Here is a 22991-nt window from a genome sequence, read left to right on the forward strand (position 1 = left end):
TTATTTCGAGGATATAAGGGTGGCATTCCACTGTTGATATTATGTGGATATAAGGGTGGCATTTCAGTGTTGTTATGTGTGTTGGGATATTGTCTGGACGGAGTGATAAGGATGGCTATAGGAGCGATAAGGGTGGCTATAGGAGAGATAAGGGTGGATATATGAGCGATAGGGGTGGCTATTGATATTGTCAGGGCGGATGAATAAGGGAGGCTATTATAGGAGTGATAAGGGTGGCTATAGGAGAGATAAGGGTGGCTATTGTCAGGGATGATATGTGATGATGTGGAGTGGTTGCATTGGTGATTTTTATGTGATATTGTGATTTTCCTTGTGTTTATTTTTATACCTTGTGCAATTTGTCTTGTTGTTGGTAAATTGATAATAGTTTTGATACATACTGGGTAACGACCGTGGTGTACTCATACTACACTTTTGCATATTTTTATGCAGAGCCAGGTATTGGAGATATCGGACTCGAACAGAGTCATAGTGGGATCACAAGGATTCAAGGTAGAGCTGCTTGGTCGTCGCAGTTCCTTGGAGTCTTTCCGTTTTATTGTACTATTAATTATTATTCAAACAGTACTGAGTATTAGATCCTTGAGATCATTTCATGTATTCAGTTAGAGTTCGTGATTCAGTACTATCAGTCTTGGGAGGTTGTTATATTTATAATTATTTCTGTTGTTTGTTTCTATTTAAAAAAAATGGCTTGAATTATTATAAAATCGGCTTACCTAGTCTTAGAGACTAAGTGCCATCACGATGCCTGTGGCAGGATTTTGGGTCATGACAAGTTGAGAGTGGGAGCGCAGAAGCGGAAAAGGAGGAGTGGAGCAGTATCCGCAGGTACGATTGCATCAGTAGGCAGCACCAAGTTTCAATTGTTCTAAGTCCAAATTTGATCTGTTAACCATCCGGAACTCACCCGAGACCCTCGGAACCTCAACCAAATACACCAACAAGTCCTAAAACATCATATGAACTTATTCAAAACATCAAATCACATCAAACAACTCTAAAACCACGAATCATACCCCAATTCAAGCTTAATGAAACTTAGAAATTCTAACTTCTACATTCGATGCCGAAACCTATTAAATCAAGTCTGATTGACCTCAAATTTTGCACACAAGTCATAAATGACATAACTGAGCTATGAAAATTTTTGAAACTGGATTCCTATCCCGATATCAAAAAGTCAACTCCCCGGTCAAACTTCCAAACTCAAATTCCTATTTTAGCCATTTCAAGCCTAATTTAACTATGGACTTCCAAATAAAATTCCGAACACGCTCCTAAGTCCAAAATCACCATTGGTATTATCAAAATTCTATTCCGGGGTCATTTACACATAGGTCGACATCCAGCCAACCTTTTCAACTTAAGTTTTAAATATTTGAAACTAAGTGTTCCAATTCATTCTAAAAACCTCACCAGACCCGAACCAATTGCCCCGACAAGTCATATAATTGTTATAAAGTACAGAATGAGCATTAAATAAGGGAACGAGGCTATAGCTTTTAAAATGACTGGTCGGGTCGTTACATAAGATGTACCTGGATCTCCACAAAAAGATGTGCAGAAGCGTAGTATGAGTACACCACAGCGGTACCCAGTAAGTTCCAAGCCTAACCTCGGTAGAGTAGTCACGAGGTCAGGTCAAGCCCTACTGAAAAATAATAATGGCATGGTAAAATATTTAACAATATAATAAAAATAAAATGACAATGGAAATAAATCAAGTAGTGTGTCACCATTTAATCACACAAAATAATGGCAAATAATACCTCGTGGAAACAATACAGAATTTCTTTCAACTTTAAGAAAATTACAACAATAATCAAAGGCAATTGCGGACATAAATCAATATCAATTAGGGCACTCCCGAGGTACCGCCTCGTAGTCCAAATCATAAATAAATTCACAATATCTCATTTCCTTATATCACCGCGGGAGCCTTCACATTTAATTTTAAAGAAAATATTTTTTCCCGAAATAGCATCCCTCGTTTTAGCCACCCTTATCACACTGCATGACTTCTAGTAGTTCCCCTACTAGCCACGCATATCAAGCCACCCTTATCTCACCGCATGCGTTTCAACACCCAGACCTTATACCACCGCATGCGTATCAATATCACAATTTGCACCTCAAGTTCCCAAATAATTCAACCTGCCAAAATAAATCAACAACAATATTTTTTCACAATAAAGAGCTCACGGCTCCATCACAATGAGTACGAAAATCTCACAAAATATTCAGCAAAAATAATATTTAAATTTAACACCTTGTCTAAATATCAAAAATTTAAATATAAAATACTTCATTTTTAATAATATTTAAATTAAAGAAATTTCACCTTCAAATAATGCACAAAAATAAAAGAAACCAAGTTTCGGCTAAACAGGTAAAAATAATTAGCAGGAGAAGGTCAAGCAAGTTTAAAGTATATAAATCAGATCAATGAATGAACAATATAACAAGATAAAATAATTTAATTAATATGCAGCAGTGACTTACACAATTTAAAAATATAATCTTTGACATTTAGCCCGTGTACACACTCGTCACCTCGTGAACATGACTTTCAACACATTATAATTAGCAAATCAATACCAATCCTAGGGTAAATTTCCCCCCACACAAGGTTAGACAAGTCACTTTCCTCGACTTGCTCCAATTTAATCCACTAGTAGCCCTTTTCCTCAATTATCCAACTATGTGTAATGAACCAACCGGTCATTTTGACTTTTAGAACCCCGTTCCCTAAAATAAAACTTTCCGTATGTGCTTTTATTGATTTACGACTTGCGGGGATGGTTGGTTCGGGATTTGGAAGTGCTTGGGTTGAAATCGGAATACTTGGTTCCTTAAGTTAGCCTTAAAATGGCAAGTTTGACTTCGGCCAACATTTTGAGAAAACAACCCCGGAATTAGGATTTGACGGTTCCAATAGATTCGTATGATGATTTCGGACTTGGGCGTATGTCCGAATCGGGTTTTGGATAATCCGAGAGCGTTTTGGTGCTTAATAATGAAAATTAACTATTTGAAGATTTAAAGTTCTTTAAATTTGATTTGGAGTAGGTTTTTGAGTAATTGAAGTCCGTTTGAAATTCCGAGTTTGGGAATAGTTTCGTATAGTGAATTAAGACTTGCACGCAAAATTTCGTGTCATTCCAAGTAGTTTAAGTACGTTTCGGCGCGTTGGAAGTAAATTGAAGAACTTGAAGTTCTTAAGCTTGAATCAATTTGGTTTGGGGTATGATTTTTAGATTTGATGTTGTTTTACACGTTCTGAGAGTTCAAGCGAGTCCGTTTTATAATTTCAAACTTGTTGGTATATTCGGGCGGGCCCCTAGGGGCCTCGAGAGTTAACCGGACAAGGCTCGGATCAATTTTGAACCTTGGAGACACAGCTGAAGCTTTCAACTTCTGCTATAACCGCGCCTGCGCTTGGCCAGCCGCAGGTGCGTGAAGGGCACCGCAGAAGTGGCAAGTGCGCAGATGCGCAAGTACAACCGCAGAAGTGCATCGCAGATGCGATGTACAAGCCGCAGAAGCGGACGAAGCCGGCCTAGGGGGACTAGGTTTCCGCAAATGCGGAGCCGCAGATGCGAAAACACTGTTGGACAGAATGGTTAAAAGTCGGGGCTCAGACATTTTGAGAGGGGGATTTCAACTAGCAAATGGAAGATAAGTTAATCCTACACCCCTTGAGTTAAATATATAGATTATGGGTCGATTTTAACTAGTAAATCTTAAAAATTAAGGGTTTAGGTGAAAAACCTAGATTTTTATAAAAATGAGCTTTTTACCATGAAAATGGTTATGGAATTGGATAGAAATTTTATATTTGAGTTCTTGAGATTATGGGTAACGTTTTTATCCGAATATTTTTGGAATCCGGGCCCGTAGTGAATTTTAGGAATTTTACCATTTTGGATAGGGTAATTATTCAATAGATGAATTTCGAATTATTGAGAATATATTAATTATTTTTTATAATATTTGGATAGCTTCGGATTTTTCGGCGTCGAATCGAGAATTTTACGTGATGCGGTAATCGGAAAGTGGACTTTGAGACAAGGTAAGTCTCTTGTCTAATCTTGTGAGGGGGAAATTACCCCATAGGGATTAAATTAAATAATTATTGCTAATTGCAGGGGCTATGTACACACGAGGTGACAAGAGTCCGTACGTAGCTACTATTTATGTTAAAGTCTGGGTAATTTAGGACTCAAAGCATGAATTACTTGTGTAAATTATATTCTTTATTAATTAAATTATTCGATGTATATATTGTGAATTGTTATGAAAGGTAGTAAAAGATGAAATTTTCATATGCTTAATTTTTATTTAGATTAATTAATTGTTGAAATAAATTATTTATTGTGATGACACAAAATGTCATCTTTAAATTTAATAATTAATTTTGTGTTCTAAGACCTTGAAAAATACTATTTATCATTTCTCGATTTGCGTGCGCAATCCGTAAAACTTTCTGGAAGTTTTTATGTGAAAAATGGATTAAAAATATGAATTAGAGCTTTAAAACTCAACTAAGTTGACTTTGGTCAACATTTTAAGCAAACAGACTCGGATCAATGTTTTGACAGTTCCGGTAGGTTCATACCTGGAATCAAATTCTGAGGTCCCTAGCCCGAGATATGGAATTTTGATGAAAAACTTAAAAGTTTAATTTCAAATAGTGATCGGAAGTCGAATTATGTGCAAACAACCCCGGAATAGAATTTTGATGATTCCAACAGCTCCGTATGGTGATTTTGGACTTAGGAGCGTGATCGGAATTTTATTTGGAAGTCCGTAGTGGAATTAGGCTTGAAATGCCGAAAGTTAAATTTTTGGGAAGTTTGACCGAGGGGTTGACTTTTTGATATCGGGGTCAAAATCCGATTCTAAAAATTTGAGTACCTCTATTATGTCATTTATGACTTGTGCGCAAAATTCGAGGTAAATCGGACGTGATTTGATAGGTTCCGGAGTCATTTGTAGAAATAAAAAATTTTAAAGTTCATTAGGCTTGAATCTACGTGTGATTCGTGTTTTATTGTTGTTGGATGTGATTTGAAGACTCGACTAAGTTCGTATGATAATTTAGGACTTGTTGGTATTTTCGGACGGGGTCCCGAGTACCCTGAGTGTGATCCGGATCTAAATTGGATCAAATTTTGGACTTAGGCAAATTCTGAAATTTTCAGCTTCTGGTGTCATCGCACTTGCGGAGGGACTGGCCGCAGGTGCGGACTCGCACAAGCGAGCTGTGGCTTGCAGAAGTGGACGAAGGGCTGCCCAGTTGGAGCTGCAGATGCGGCTCATGTTGCCAGAAGCGCTTGCGCAGAAGCGAGAGGAAGGGCGCATGTGCGGGCAGGTCCGCAGGTGCGATGGAATTTTCCGCACCTGCGAAGGCGTAGATGCGGTCCAAAGCTCGCAGAATCGAAGGCAGCTGGGCTGAGCAATTTCTGCAGATGCGGTATTTTCCCGCAGATGCGGGACCGAAAGTGCGAGAATTTTGTCCGCATGTGCGAAAGCACTGACCAGATTACAAAAACAGAGGGGTTTCGATATTTTTGTCATTTGGACATTTTCAACACGGTTTTGGGCGGTTTTTCAGAGAGAATTCACAGGAAAACTTGAGGTAAGTCACATGTGATCATTGTTAGTCAATTATATTGGATTATTATTAAATATTTCGAATAAATTACATGTTTTTGAGGTAAAATTACAGGATTTGGGCCTAGGGATTTCAAAATGAGAATTTGAGATTTGAAGGTCAAGTTGATGTCGGATTTTTGTAAAAATGGTATGGTTGGACTCGTAGTTGAATGGGCGTTCATATTTCGTAACTTTTGCCGGATTCCTAGATGTGGTCTCCACGGACCATTTTTGAGTTAATTTCGGATTTTGTTGAAAAATATAGTATTTTCTTATGGAATTGATTCTATAATTTTTGTTGACTATATCGAATTAATTATGACTAGATACGAGTCGATCGGAATCGGAAAATCGAGGAAAAAGCATACTACTTGGTTAATTGGAGCAAGTCGAGGTAAGTGACTTGTCTAACCTTGTGTGGGGGAAATTTCCCCTAGAATTGATATTAATGTGATTATTGAAATATTTTGATAGTCATGTACACAGGGTGACGAGTGTGTACAAGTGTGTACACGGGTTAAATGTGAAAGATTATATTTTTAAATTGTGTAGATCATTGTTGCGCATTTATTAAATTATTTTATCTTGTTATATTCTTTATCATTGATATGAGATATATACCTTAAATTTGTTTGACCTTTTCCTGCTAATTGTTATACCTGTTTAGTTGAAACTTGTTTTCTTTTATTCTGTGTATTATTTGAAGGGTGATTTTCTTTAAATTAAACATTATTAATATGAAGTATTTGACATTTTAAATTTGATATTGAAGCAACGTATTAAAGATTTTAAAATATTATTTTCATGAATTATTTATTCTTGAATATTTTGTAAGATTTTTTGTACTCATTGTGATGGAGCCGTGATCTCTTTATTGTGGAAAAATATTATTGATGATTTATTTTGGCATGAGACGTGAACTCTTTATTGTGGAAAAATATTGTTGTTGAATTATTTTTGCAAGTTACATTATTTGAGCACTTAAGGTGCAAATTGTGATATATTGTGATATTGATATGCATGCGGTGGTATAAGGTCTGGGTATTGAAACGCATGCGGTGAGATAAGGGTGGCTTGATACGCGTGGCTAGTAGGGAGAACTACTAGAAGTTATGCGGTGTGATAAGGATGGCTAAAACGTGGGATGCTATTTCGGAAAAAATATTTTCTTTAAAATAAATTGTGAAGGCTCCCGCGGTGAGATAAGAAAATGAAATATTGTGAATTTATTTATGATTTAGGACTACGAGGCGGTACCTCGATAGTGCCCTTGTTGATATTGATTTATGGCCATAGTTGCCTTCGATTAATTGTTGTGATTTTCATAAAGTTGAAAGGAATTTTGTTTTGATTCCACGAGATATTATTTGCAATTATTTGGTGTCATTAAATGTTACATACTATTTGATTCATTTCCATAGTTGTTTTATCTTATTAAATTGTTTAAATATTTTTTCATGTCATTATCTATTCTCCATTAGGGCCTAACCTGACCTCGTCACTACTCTACCGAGGTTAGGCTTGGCACTTGCTGGGTACCGCTGTGGTGTACTCATACTATGCTTCTGCACATCTTTTTGTGCGGATCCAGGTACATCTTACCAGTCTAGACGTCAGTGAGTTACCTGCGCATGGAGACTTCGAGGTATATCTGCCAGCATCCGCAGACTCCGGAGTCCCCTTCTATCATTTTTATGTTGCTTCCTTATTTTTCTTTAGACCTAGATACATAGAGACATTGAGAATAAATTTTTAGAAGCTTGTGACTTATTTCTACCGGGTTTTGGGAGTTGTAATTATTTGAATTGTAGTTTATTTATTTTAGATATTTATGATTATTCCGCATTGATAGGCTTACCTAGTCTTAGAGACTAGGTGCCATCATGACCTCCTACGAAGGGAATTTGGGGTCGTGACATTTATCCTCTCGAATCAATCTTGCAATAAATACTCTCATTCCGGAGGTACATAAGAAAATGTCATCCTTTCTTGTGGATCGGACCGAACGCCTCGCATAATAGATGCTTCTATGGATCGTGTCGCTCGGCCCTCGGCAGTGTACACAAAACTCTGGATCGGGTCATACGACCTCGACAGAAATCATGATTAATAATAATAATTATACGATACTTTGCTGGTTTATTTCAGCTTGCGAAGCTAATTGATAAATTGGAGATCTTTAGAATATTGAAGAAATTGTTATTCCTGCTTGTTAAGGAATTATTTGTTATTCTTGTAAATGAGCCAAATTTATAAATTGAAAATTATTTGAATTGAAGGAATTTAATTAATATATTGAGAATTGTTGCATTTGAAGGAATTTAATTATTTCTGTTGGTTAAATAAATTATTGTAACTTATGTGAATCATGTTGACTTGAATAATTATAATTTATTCTATTTATTATTATTGACCCTTAGTGAGTGTCAAAGTCGGTCATCTCGTCTCTACCACTTCGAGATTAGTGTTGATAATTATTGGATAAACGTTGTTTACGTACTCATGCTACACTTGCTGCACTTTTTGTACAGGATTTGAGACAAATACTATTGGAGGACCTATCATCGCACATCTTCGTTTTCCAGGGGCGTAGAGGTGAGCTGCCTTTCTGAGCCATCCTGCAACTATCAATGCCTCTTCTTGTATTATTTTATTCTGTCTATTTTCATTTCGGACAGTATTTGGAGTTTTGTATAATCTACTAGATGCTCATACACTTGTGACACCAAGTCTTGGCACACACATTGGTTGAATTAAGAGCTGCTTATTTTCTTGGTTATTTTAAATTACTGGTTGGCTTGCCTAGCTATAGAGTTGGACGCCATCACGACCTATAGGTGAAATTGGGTCGTGACAACATGGTATCTGAGCACTAGGTTCACTTAGGTCTCACAAGTCATGAGCAGGCCTAATAGAGTCTTGCGGATCGGTACGGAGACCTCTGTACTTATCTTCGAGAGGCTATATGGTGTTAGGAAACTACCTTTCTTCATATTCCATGGTGCTATTGATGTAGTACTAAATATCCTTCTCTTATTCTCTCATAGATGGTGAGAACACACTCTAATGAGGTTCCAGGCCAGGGAAGAGCTACTCCCCCAGTTGCTAGATGCCGAGGTAGGGCTCCAGCCCGTGGTAGAGGGCGAGGACGTCCCAGGACTATTCCAGTTATGCCGCCAGTGGGTCCAGTAGAGAATCCCATTATTGAGGAGCACGGTGAAGTGCTTGTGGCAGAGCCAGCTCCGGTGGATTTCACATTTGCACCGGGATTTCAGGATGTTATGGGTCATATGTTGCGATTCATGGACAATATGACTCAGGCCGGTTTATTTTCGGCAGACCCAGCCACATCCCAGGCGGGCGGGGGAGCACAGACCCCTACCGCACAGCTCATGGACAAGCAGCTGCTATATATCAGACCCAGAGTGCACTACCCGTGGGTGGAGCCCAGCCAGTGGCATCAGCTATACCTGAGCCCAGGCCAGCTGCAGCTGCTGACCCACAGAAACTATTGGACCGATGGACTAGACTACATCCTCCTGTCTTCGGGGGTGAGCGACATGAGAATCCACACGACTTCATTGATTGTTGCTAGGATAGACTGCACAACATGAGGATATTAGAATCTCATGGGTTGACTTTGCTACTTTTCAGCTAGAGGGCAGGGCCCGTAGATGGTGGCAGTCTTATGTTCTTGGCAGACCAGCAGATTCTCCACCCATAACTTGGGACAGGTTCACCCGTATTTTCCTGGACAGGTATATTCCACCCTCCCAGAGGGAAGAGTTGTGGTTTCAATTTAAGCAGCTCCAGTAGGGTCAGATGTCAGTGACCGATTATGAGACGAGGTTTTCTGAGTTATCTCGCCATGCACTTATGATACTCCCTACTGAGGCGGAGAGAGTGCGGAGGTTTGTAGCTGGTTTACATACTGGCATTCATGCCACTATGGCTCGAGAGGTTGAGATGGGTACTTCTTTGTCACGACCCAATTTTCCCTCCGTGTGACGTCGTAACGGCACCTAGTTTCTACAACTAGGTAAGCCTAACATTTTGCGGAATAATGAAATAAAAATAAAAATTTAATCGACTATTCAAAAATACATAACAAATCCCAAAACCCAGAACATCGTGAATCACAAACTACATAAGGAAAGATTTAGTGTCTCTATACATCAGAGTCTAACAAGGAAAAATTACAGAAGATAATGGACATGAGAAAGAGTAAAAGGGGACTCCGAGGTCTGCGGACGCGGTAGATATACCTTGAAGTCTCCAAAGCTTTCCCGGCACTAATAGTGCGGCTAATAAGGTGCACTGGATCTGCACACGAAAAACATGTGCAGAGAGTAGCATGAGTACACCACAATGATACCCAATAAGTGCCAAGCCTAACCTCGGTCGAGTAGTGACGAGGTCAGGTCAAGGTCCTACCGGAGTAAATATAATAAATTAAACAGCAAAAGATATAAGTAAAGTTCACGCTAACACAGTTAAAGAAATTCTCGAAAATTTAACAGTTAAGGGAGCCCTCGGCTCAAAACAAGGTAAAAACAATGTGGAAACTCCCGGGATATCGTTCCGTAGTTCCGAATGAATATGCAGTACAAGGGGATCTCCTAGAAGACGTCCGTAGTCCCAAAGTAAATATGCAATACTGGGGGATCTCCCGCAATACGTCTGTAGTCCCAAAATAAATGTGGAAGACATGGGGATCTCGTGGAATACGTTTGTAGTCCCAATTCAAATATGCAAGACATGGGGATATCCCGGAATACGTTTGTAGTCCCAATTTAAATATGCAACGCAAGATAAAATGACAGGTATGGCATCGAGTTATACATTTTACACTGAACACAGATAAGGAAAGTAGGGACTTAACTAAGCATGGCGCACAGAATGTCAAATAGGCAGTTAAAACACGTAAGCGTGCTTCTCTAATCTAAGCTAAACAATTAAATGTATTAGTGCAATTTAATAAGGGAAGACAGTTTATGATTTAGAAAGGAAAAATGGGATTTTTTGCAATAATAGCCCATGTACGTACTCGTCACCTCACGTACAAGGTTAGGCAAGCCACTTACCTCGAACCGCTCAAATCAATTTGATATCATGTTCTTGCCATGAGTATCCCACTTCAAATGGCCCGAATCTATTCAAATTAATTGCATAATGTAAATATAACTACAAGTAACTAATTTAACTAATTAATTCGAAGCTAAAACGTGAAATTAGGGAAAACGCCCAAAAGGTCTCCCCGGGACCACGTCTCGGAATCGGGTAAAAATTACAAATTATGAACTCCCATTCACTCACGAGTTCACTCAAACAAAAATGATCTAAATCTGACGTCAAATTCCCATTCAAATCTTAGGTTTTCAATTAGGGAACCTTTTCCCCCATTTCAAAACTTCTACCCTCAAATTCCTTAATTAGACGAGGAGAAAAACAATAGATTAATGAAATATACACGAATTAGAGATAAGAATTGTTACCCACTGATTTCCTCTTCAAAACCCTTGCAAAATTTGAATTGGTGAAAAATGAGGAATGAACCCTCGAATCTGCCTCCTCAACCCAGCGATTTCCGCACCTGCGGACCTAGGACCGCACCTGCGGTCACGCACATGCGGACAAATCCATCACAGGTGCGAAGTCCACTTACTTGGGCTGGGTCCGCACCTGTGACCCCTGGGCAGCATCTGCGGAGAACCAGCCGCACTTGCGAGCCCAGTTTGACAAGCCCATTTCCACATCTACGAGCTTCCCATGCGCACCTGCGAGCTCGCAGGTGCGGTCAAACTTACGCACATGTGCTCCATCACCAGTCCCACCAGTTCCTCATCTACGCACTCCCTCTGCACCAGCGGCTCTCGCACATGCGGCCTCCCTTCCGCAGGTGCGAAACACCAGAACCAACAAAGGCACCATATATGCCTAAGTCCAATTTCATTCCGTTAAGCATCTGAAACACACCCGAGGCCCCCGGGACCTCCACCAAAACTACCAAAAAATCCTATAACACCATACGAACTAAGTCGAGCCTTAAAACCACATCGAACAACACCAAAATCATGAATTAAGCACGGATTCAAGTCTAAGAATTTAGAATTTTCCAAATTCTACAAATGACGCCGAACCACATCAAATCTAGTCTGAATGACCTCAAATTTTACACATAGGTCACAAATGACACTACAAACCTACAGCCTCTTTCGGAATTCCATTCCTAGCTCGATATCAAAATTTCCACTATCGGTCAAAATCGCCGAAAAACTAACTTTCGCCAATTCAAGCCTAAATCTACTACAGACCTCCAAAATACATTCTGGACGTGCTCCTAACCCTAAAATCACTAAACAGAGCAAATAGAGTCGACGGAATTCCATTCCGGATCCGTCTTCACACAGTTCCGACTACGGTCCAATTTCTAAGGGTTAAACTCACAACTAAGGACTAAGTGTCCCAATACTCCCCGAATTTCATAACCAATCACTCCGGAAAATCCCAAAAGCAGAAACAAATGTGGGGAAAGCAGATATTAGGGGATCGGGGCTCTAATTCTCAAAATGACCGATTGGGTCGTTACATCCTCCCCCTCTTAAAACAATCATTCATCCTCGAACGAGTATAAAGAACATACATGAAACTATGAAAAGATGAGGGTACTGGCTGCGCATATCCTGCTCAGTCTCCCAAGTTTCCTCCTCGATCGGATGACCCCTCCACTAGACCTGTACTGAAGCAATATTCTTTGACTTGAGATTTCTGACATGCATGTCCAATATGGCTACTGGCTCCTCAACATAAGATAGATCCTTGTCCAACTGGACTGAGCTGAAATCCAATACATGAGTCGGATCACCGTGATACTTCTGGAGCATAGACACATGGAATACCGGGTGAACTCTGCTAGGCTAGGAGGCAAGGCAAGGTCATAAGAAACCTCCCCAACTCGCCGAAATATCTCAAAAGGACCAATGAACCTCGGGCTCAGCTTTCCCTTCTTCCCAAATCTCATGACGCCCTTCATAGGCGATACCCTAAGCAAGAACCTCTCACCAACCATAAATGCAAAATCACGAACCTTCCGGTCCGCATAACTCTTCTGCATGGACTGGGCTGTGCGGAGTCTCTCCTGAATCACCTTCACCTTATCCAGGGCATCCTGGACCAAGTCTGTACCCAACAATCGGGCCTCGCCCGGCTCAAACCATCCCACTGGGGACGGGCACCGCCTACCATACAAAGCCTCATACAGTGCCATCTGAATACTGGACTGGTAACTGTTGTTGTAAGAAAATTCTGCAAGTGGTAAGTATTGGTCCCATGACCCTCCGAACTCCATCACACAGGCACAAAGCATATCCTCAAGAATCTAAATCGTTCGCTCGGACTGCCCGTCTGTCTGAGGGTGAAAAGTTGTGCTCAGCTCCACCCTAGTACCCAACTCCTATTGTATGGCTCTCCAAAACCGTGATGTGAATTATGTACCTCTGTCTGAAATGATGGATACTGGAATACCATGAAGGCGGACAATTTCTCTCATATAAATATCTGCCAACCTCTCAGAAGAATAAGTGGTCAACACTGGAATAAAATGAGCTGACTTAGTCAGCCGATCCACGATCACCCAAATACCATCGAACTTTCTCAAAGTCCGTGGAAGTCCAACTACAAAGTCCATGGTGATCTGCTCCCACTTCCACTCTGGGATCTCTAACCTCTGAAGTAATCAACCCGGCCTCTGGTGCTCATATTTGACCTGCTGACAGTTGAGACACTTGGCCACAAACCCAACTATATCCTTCTTCATCCTCCTCCACCAGTAGTGATGTCTCAAATCCTTGTAATCTTTGCAGTACCGGGATGAATGGAGTATCGCAAGCTATGGGCCTCCTCGAGAATCAACTCCCAAAGCCCATCAACATTGGGCACACAGATCCGGTCTTGCATCCTCATCACACCGTCATCACCGATAGTCACATCTCTTGCATCACCTCGCCGAACCCTGTCCTGAAGAACTAGAAGATGAGGATCATCATGCAGACGCACCCTGATACGGTCATAAAGAGAAGACTGAACAACCACACAAGTTAATATCCGGCTAGACTCTGAAATATCCAATCTCGCAAACTGGTTGGCTAAGGCCTGAACATCCAAGGCTAAGGGCCTCTCAGCTGCCAGAAGATATGCCAAACTCCCCAAACTCTCTGCCTGGCGACTCAAGGCGTCGGCCACTACATTGGCCTTCCCCGGGTGGTACAATATAGTGATATCATAGTCTTTAAGTAGCTCCAACCACCTCCACTGACGCAAATTAAGGTCCTTCTGCCTATGCAAGTGCTGCAAACTCCGGTGATCAGTGTAAATCTCACAAGGAACACCGTACAAATAATGGCGCCAGATCTTCGGGGTGTGAACAATAGCTGCTAACTCGAGATCATCGACCGGATAATTCTTCTCATGCACCTTCAACTGTCTAGATGCGTAGGCAATCACCCTACCGTCCTGCATCAATACCGCTCCAAGGCCAATCCTCGAGGAATCACAATAGACAGTGTAGGACCCCGAACCTGTAGGCAATACTAATACTGGGGTTGTAGTCAAAGCTATATTGAGCTTCTAAAAGCTCTCCTCACACTCCTCGGTCCACCTGAACGGAGTACCCTTCTGGGTCAGTCTAGTCATAGGTGCTGCAATGGATAAAATTCCCTCCACAAAGCGACGGTAATACCCCGCCAAACCAAGGAAACTGCGTATCTCCGTAGCTGATGACAGTCTAGGCCAACTCTGCACTACTTCCACCTTCTTCGGATCTACCTTGATCCCATCACAAGACACTATGTGGCCCAAGAATGCCACTGAATCAAGACAGATTTCACACTTAGAAAATTTTGCATACAACCTCCTCTCCCTCAAAGTCTGAAGCACGGTCCTCAGGTGCTGCTCATGATCTTCCCGAGATCGGGAATATACCAGGATGTCATCAATAAACACAATGATGAAGGAATCAAGATAAGGCCGGAACACACTGTACATCAAATTCATAAAGGTTGCTGGGGCATTGGTCAGCCCAAATGACATGACAAGAAACTTATAGTGACCATATCTGGTCTTAAAAGTAGTCTTCGGGATATCCGGCTCTCGAATCTTCAACTGATGATAGCTAGAACGCAAGTCAATCTTGGAAAATACCCTGGCACCCTGTAACCGATCAAATAAATCATCGGTGCGAGGCAAAGGATACTTGTTCTTCACTGTAACCTTTTTCAACTGCCGATAATCAATACACAAACGCATAGAACCATCCTTCTTCTTCACAAATAAGACCGGAGCACCCAGCCTGATGAAACCCTTATCAAGCAACTCCTGCAACTGCTCATTTAACTGTTTCAACTCAGGAGGATCCATACGGTAAGGAGGAATAGATATAGACTGAGTGCCCGGTAACAAATCAATGTCAAAATCAATATCTCTATCGGGCGGTATACTCGGAAGATCAGCTGGAAACACATCAGGGAAGTCCCTCACTACCGGTACTGACTCAACTGTAGGGGTATCAATACTGACATCTCTCACATAGGCCAAATACGCATCACACCCCTTCTCAACCATTCGCTGAGCCTTAAGAAATGAAATGACCCTACGGGGAGTATACTCTAAGGTACCTCTCCACTCTAATCTCAGCGAGCCTAGCATATCCAATGTCTCGGTCTTAGCGTGACAATCAAGAATAGCATAATGGGGCGACAACCAGTCTATGCACAAGATAACATCAAAATCTACCATACTGAGTAATAACAAATCGGCTCTGGTCTCAAAACCACTAAGAGCAATCAAACACGACCGATATAATCGGTCCACAACGAGAGAATCTCCCACGGGAGTAGATACATAAACAGGGGAACTCAAAGAATCCCTAGATATTCCCAAATATGGAGCAAAATAAGAAGACACATATGAATACATAGAGCCTGGGTCAAATAATACTGATGCATCCCTATGACAGACATGGACGATACTTGTGATGACTGAATCTGAAGCAATGGCCTCTGAACGGGCTGGAAGGGCATAGTACCTGGCCTGGCCTCCCCCTCTAGGGCGACCTCGACTTCCCCGACCTCCGCCTAGAGCTGGCTGAGGAGGTGGGGTGGCAGCTGGGGCTGGAAGAATGGCCGGAGGACCCGGTGGAGCACGTGGAGGCTGATAAGTCCGTGGAGGTACACCTCTCCTGGCTCTGGGGCAATCTCTAACCATGTGACGAGTGTCATCACACTCAAATCACTCAGACCTGGCCTGCTAGACTGGTCGGTAATAGCACCTCGAGTAGGAGGCATACTGGATAATGGCAGTACATAATAGGGCTCCTGAGGTATAGGAGGAGCTGGAACACCGCTAGCTACTAGAAGAGATGAATGAATAGGGCGACTCACATAACCCCTACCGTAGCGTGCTGCTGGTGCACGAGGTCCTGAATAATGACCAGTCTCTCGAGACCTCTTGGCCTCTCTCTCATCTCTGTCCCGGGCAAACATGCCCTCCACTCTCCTAGCAATGCTCATTGCCTACTGATAAGTGATGTCCATGTCCAACTCCCTGGCCATACTGGTCCGAATACTGGGGTGGAGTCCCTCAATGAAGCGACGAACCCTCTCTCTGACTGTAGCAACCAGAGCCGGTGCATGGAGAGCTAACTCACTAAAACAGACTGCATACTCCGACACAGTCATAGCACCCTGACGCAACTGCTCAAACTCTGCACGCCAAGCATCCCTAAGGCTCTGTGGAACATACTCACGCAAGAACATCTCTGAAAACTGAGTCCAAGTGAGTGAGGCTGCCTCGTCCGGACTACTCAGCTCATAGGCATGCCACCACTGATATGTCGCTCCCCTCAACTGGAAAGCGGTGAAAGAAACCCCACTCGTCTCCATAATGCCCATAGTGCGGAGAATATGATGACACTCCTCAAGAAAACACAGAGCATCATCTAAAGCTAGTCTGTTGAAAGTAGGTGGGTGGTACTTATTGTACCTCTCAAGTCTGAGTTGCTCTGCCTCAGAAGCAGCTACCCGGGTCTCATGATGAACCGGAGTCACTGGGGGCATAGGAATATACTCTAGGGACTGATCAACTTGGACCCTCTGCTCAGGAGAGCGGGTTGCAGGAGTCTGTGCCCCTCCCCCGGCGTGAGATGTAGCGGGAGCTATCAGAAATAGTCTACCCTGAGCCAGAGTGCTGAACATGCTCATGAACAGAGCTAAAGTCTCTTTGAGGGCTAGAGTAGCAATAGGGATCTCCGGTGCTGGCCCTCCAGCTGGAGCTACTGGGGGCTCCTCTGACGCAGCTCTCGCAGGTGCTCGGGATGCTCCGCGTGGTCGTCCTCTACCCCGACCCCGACCTCTAGCGGCTCTGGCAGGGGGCTCGGGTGCCTGATCGTCGGTCCTCCTAGTATGAGTCCTCACCATCTGTGAGAAAGAATAGAATATAATTTTAGAATTTTTGACGTCAATAACACGCACGGCAAGGAGATCAAAGCAATATGATTGTTCTTAACAGTTACATAGCCTCCCTAAGATAAGTACGGACGTCTCCGCATCGATCCGCGAGATTCTAATAAACCGGTTTGTGACTCACGACACTTATGAACCTATAGCTCTGATACCAACTACAGAAGGAAAGATCTAGTATCTCTATACATCAGAGTCTAACAAGGAAAAATACAGAAGATAATGGACATGAGAAAGAGTAGAAGGGGACTCCGAGGTCTGCGGACGCAACAGATATACCTTGAAGTCTCCAAAGCTGTCCCGGCTCACTAATAGTGCGGCTTATAAGGTTCACCTGGATTTGCACAAGAAAAACATGTGCAGAGATTAGCATGAGTACACCACAATGATACCCAGTAAGTGCCAAGCCTAACATCGGTCGAGTAGTAATGAGGTCAGGTCAAGGCCCTACCAGAGTAAATATAATAAATTAAAATGTAAAAGATATAAGTAAAGTTTACAGTAACACAGTTAAAGAAATTCTCAAAAATTTAACAGTTAAGGGACCCTCGGCTCAGAACAAGGTAAACAAAATATGGAAACTCCCGGGATACCGTCCTGTAGTTTCGAATGAGTATGCAGTACATAGGGATCTCCCGGAATACGTCTGTAGTCCCAAAGTAAATATGCAATGTTGGGGGATCTCCCGGAATACGTCTGTAGTCCCAAAATAAATATGCAAGACAGGGGGATCTCCCGAAATACGTCCGTAGTCCCAATTTAAATATGCAAGACATGGGGATCTCTCGGAATACATTTGTAGTCCCAATTTAAATATGCAACGCAAGATGAAATGAGAGTATGGCATCGAGTTATACAGTTTACACTGAACACAGATAAGGAAAATAGGGACATAACTAAGCATGGCGCACAGAATGTCAAATAGGCAGTTAAAACATGTAAGCATGCTTCTCTAATCTAAGCTAAACAATTAAATGTATTAGTGCAATTTAATAAGGGAAGACAGTTTATGATTTAGAAAGGAAAAAACGGGATTTTTTGCAATAATAGCACATGTACGTAATCGTCAACTCACGTACAAGGTTACCTCGAACCGCTCAAATTAACTCGATATCAAGTTCTTGCCACGAGTATCCTACTCCAAATGGCCCGAATCTATTCAAATTAATTCCATAATGTAAATATAACTACAAGTAACTAATTTAACTAATTAATTCGAAGCTAAAACGTGAAATTAGGGAAAACGCCCAAAAAGTCTCCCAGAGCCCACGTCTCGGAATCGAGTAAAAATTACAAATTATGAACACCCATTCACTCACGAGTTCACTCGAACAAAAATCATTTAAATCCGACATCAAATTCCCATTCAAATCTCAGGTTTTTAATTGGGGAACCTTTTCCCCCATTTCCAAACTTCTACCCTCAAATTCCTTAATTAGACGAGGAAAACAACAATAGATCAATGAAATATACACGAATTAGAGTTAAGAATTGTTACCCACTGATTTCCTCTTCAAAACCCTTGCAAAATTGCCTTCTCCCGAGCTAAAATTCGAATTGGTGAAAAATGAGGAATGAACCCTCGAATCTGCCTCTTCAACCCAGCGATTTCCGCACATGCGGACCTAGGACCGCACCTGCGGTCATGCACCTGCGGACAAACCCATCGCATGTGCGAAGTCCACTACTTGCGTTGGGTCCGCATCTGCGACCCCTGGGCCGCATTTGCGGTTCTGCCTCTGCGGATAACCAGCCGCGCTTGCGAGCCCAGCTTGACAAGCCCATTTTCGCATCTGCGAGCTTCCCATGCGCACCTGCGAGCTCGCAGGCGTGGTCAAACTTGTGCACCTGAGCTCCATCACCAGTCCCACCAGTTTTGCATCTGCGCACTCCCTCCGCACCAGCGGCTCTCGCACTTGCATCTTCCCTTCCGCAGATGCGAAACACCAGAACCAGCAAAGGCACCGGATTTTCCTGAGATTAATTTCATTCCGTTAAGCATCTGAAACACACCCGAGGCCCCCTAGACCTCCACAAAACCTATCAACCAATCCTATAACATCATACGAACTTAGTCGAGCCTTCAAACCACACCGAACAAAACCAAAATCATGAATTAAGCACGGATTCAAGCCTAAGAATTTAGAATTTTTCAAATTCTACAAATGATGCCGAACCATATCAAATCTAGTCCGAATGACCTCAAATTTTACACACATGTCACAAATGACACTAAGAACCTATAGCCACTTTCGGAAATCCATTCCGAGCTCGATATCAAAATTTCCACTATCCGCCGAAATCGCCGAAAAACTAACTTTCGTCAACTCAAGCCTAAATCTACTACAGACCTCCAAAATACATTCCGGATGCGCTTCTAACCTCGAAATCACTCAATGGAGCTAATAGAGTTGACCGAATTCCATTCCGAATCCGTCTTCATACAGTTCCGACTACAGTCCAATTTCTAAGGCTTAAACTCACAACTAGGGACTAAGTATCCCAAAACTCCCCGAATTCCATAACCAATCACTCCGGCAAATCCCAAAAGCAGAAACAAATATGGGGAAAACATATATTAGGGGATCGAGGGTTTAATTCTCAAAATAATCGGCCGGGTTGTTACATTCTTATGAGCTAGTCGTGGAGATAGTCCGGAGGATTGAGGATGTACGTCAGCGTAGCCGAGAGCAGGTTACTAGAGATAAGCATTTTAGGTATTCTGGATAGTTCAGAGGTGCCCCGTCTAGGGGCAGAGGTCAGTTTGTGAGAGGGCAGTCCTGCAGGCCCCCATATCCAGCACCACCGCCTCCTCGAGGTGCTCCAATACGACCTTATTTCAGTGCAATACCAGAGAGTTCTTATCGCCCACCAGCTATTCAGTGTTCTTCCAGTCAGTATTCAGGTCCCCAGGGCCAGACTTCTAGTCAGCGGCTTATTGTACCGCAGAGTTGTTACGAATGCGGGGATCCCAGGCATATAAGGAGATTCTACCCCAGGCTGCAGGGTAGACCAGTGCAGCAGGGTCAGCAGCCTATGATTACCACACCAGTTTCCCCACCAGTAGTCCGACCACCTAGAGGTGGAGGACATGTGGGTAGGGGTCGTCCTAGAGGTGGAGGTCAGCCAGGTGGAGGCCAGCCAGTTGGCGCTCCAGCTCGGTTCTATGTTTTTTCGGCTAAACCAGATGTAGAGGCCTCAGATGCAGTGATTACAGGGATTATTTCTGTTTGCGGCAAAGATGCCTCGGTATTATTTGATCCAGGATCTACGTATTCATATGTATCATCTCTATTTGCTCCAGTCCTGGGTGTTTTTCATGAGTCCTTGAGTACACCTATTTATGTGTCCACTCCTGTGGGTGATTCTGTTATTGTGAACCGGATCTACCGGTCCTGTATTATTACATTTTGTGGTTATGAAACTAGAGCATATCTCCTATTACTTGAGATAACTGATTTTGAAATTATTCTGGGCATGGACTGGTTATCTCCATATCATGCTATTCTAGATTATCATGCCAAGATTGTTACCATGGCTATTCCAGCATTGCCTAAGCTGTAGGGGAAGGGTTTGTCTGTTAGTTCATTTAATCGAGTTATTTCTTTTATAAAGGCTTAACACATGGTCGAGAAGGGTTGTTTGGCTTATCTAGCCTATGTTCGGGATACTACTATAGAGACTCCGGCTATTGATTCAGTGCCTGTAGTTCGGGAGTTCTCCGATGTATTTCCTTCTGATCTTCCAGGTATGCCACCTGATCGTGATATTGATTTCTGTATTGACTTTGCTCCAGATACCCAGCCTATATCTATCCCACCGTATCGCATGGCTCCGAAAGAATTGAAAGAACAACTTGAGGAGTTACTAGCCAAAGGGTTCGTCAGACCGAGTGTATCGCCTTGGGGTGTACCGATATTATTTGTGAAGAAGAAAGATGGAACAATGCGGATGTGTATTGATTATCGTCAACTGAACAAAGTCACTATTAAGAACAAGTACTCGTTGTCGCATATTGATGATCTATTTGACCAGTTGCAAGGTGCTAGGGTGTTCTCTAAGATCGACTTGAGGTCGGGGTACCATCAGTTGAAGATCCGAGATTCGAATGTTCCGAAGACTGCTTTTCGGACTAGATATGGTCATTATGAGTTTCTGGTGATGTCCTTCGGTTTAACTAACACCCCGACAGCGTTTATAGATCTGATGAACAGGGTATTCAGGCCATATATTAATTTGTTTATCATTATCTTCATTGATGACATCTTGATCTACCCGCGTAGTAAGGAGGAGCATGAGCAGCATATGAGAGTAGTGCTTCAGACATTGCGGGAACAAAAGCTATATGCTAAGTTTTCTAAATGTGAGTTTTGGCTAGAGTCTGTAGCATTTTTGGGGCATATTGTGTCAGGTGATGGTATTAAGGTTGATCCCAAAAAGATTGAGGCAGTTCAGAATTGGCATCGTCCCACTTGGGTGACTGAAATCATGAGTTTTCTGGGTTTAGCAGGTTATTATCGTCAGTTCGTGGAAGGTTTTTTAATCTATTGTAGCACCTTTGACCAGATTAACCCAGAAGGGTGCTCCATTCCGATGGTCCGATGATTGTGAGGTGAGCTTTCAGAAGCTCAAGACAGCATTGACTACAACACCAGTGTTAGTGTAGCCTTCCGGTTCGGGGATGTATACTGTATATTGTGACGCTTCACGCGTTAGCTTGGGTTGTGTATTAATGCAGGAAGGGCGAGTTAATGCATATTCTTCACGTCAGCTGAAACCCTACGAGAAGAATTATCTGGTACATGACTTCTAGTTAGCTGTGATTGTTCACGCTCTAAGATTTGGAGGCATTATCTTTATGGGGTGTCCTGTGAAGTTTATACTGATTATCGCAGTTTGCAACATTTGTTCAAACATAGGGACCTAAATTTGAGGCAGCGCAGATGGCTGGAGTTACTGAAAGATTATAATATTACTATCCTATATCATCCGGGTAAAGCAAATGTGGTTGCAGATGCCTTGAGTAGAAAGGCGGAGAGTATGGGTAGTTTGGCTTTTATTTCAGTAAAGGAAAGGCCATTAGCTTCGGATATTTAGCCCTTGGCTAACAGACTTGTGAGGCTGGATATTTCAGAGCCCAGCCGAGTACTTACATGTGTTGTGGCTTAGTCTTCACTATTTGAATAGATCAAGGCTCGCCAGTATGATGATCCACACTTAATGGTTATTAGAGAAACGGTACTACGAGGTGGTGCCAAGGAAGTTACTATTGGTGCGGATAGTGTTCTGCGACTCCAGGATCGTCTATGTTTTCCTAATGTGGATTAATTGAGGACAAGGATCCTGGAGGAGGCACACAATTCTCGGTATTCTATTCATCCAGGTGCTACGAAGATGTATCGTGACTTGAGGTAGCATTATTGGTGGCGGCGAATAAAAAAGGACATAATTGAGTATATAGCTAGGTGTCTAAATTGCCAGCAAGTTAAATATGAGCACCATAGGCCAAGTGGCCTACTTCAGCAGATGACTATATCGAAGTGGAAATGGGAACGCATTACTATGTACTTTGTACTTGGGTTGCCGTGGACCTTGCGGAAGTTTGATGCAGTTTGGGTGATTGTTGACACGTTGACCAAGTCGGCACATTTTATTCCTGCTGTGACTACATATACTTCAGAGAGGTTGGCCCAGATTTATATTCAGGAGATAGTTCGGTTGCACGATGTGCCAATTTCCATTATATCAGATAGAGGCCCTCAATTTACTTCACATTTCTAGAGATCAGTACAGAGT

At 42.4% G+C, this 22991-nt stretch overlaps 1 protein-coding gene across 1 annotated transcript; it reads left to right on the plus strand.

Moving 5' to 3' along the window:
• Positions 1 to 19863: 19863 nt before the first annotated feature.
• LOC138906003 (uncharacterized) lies at positions 19864 to 20759 on the plus strand. The gene is made up of 2 exons (XM_070194523.1): positions 19864 to 19889; positions 19931 to 20759. The coding sequence occupies exons 1-2, from the start codon at positions 19864 to 19866 to the stop codon at positions 20757 to 20759; spliced, it is 855 nt and encodes a 284-aa protein (XP_070050624.1).
• Positions 20760 to 22991: the final 2232 nt, after the last annotated feature.

The sequence above is a fragment of the Nicotiana tomentosiformis genome, chromosome 1 (assembly GCF_000390325.3).
Source record: "Nicotiana tomentosiformis chromosome 1, ASM39032v3, whole genome shotgun sequence".
NCBI lineage: Eukaryota > Viridiplantae > Streptophyta > Magnoliopsida > Solanales > Solanaceae > Nicotiana > Nicotiana tomentosiformis.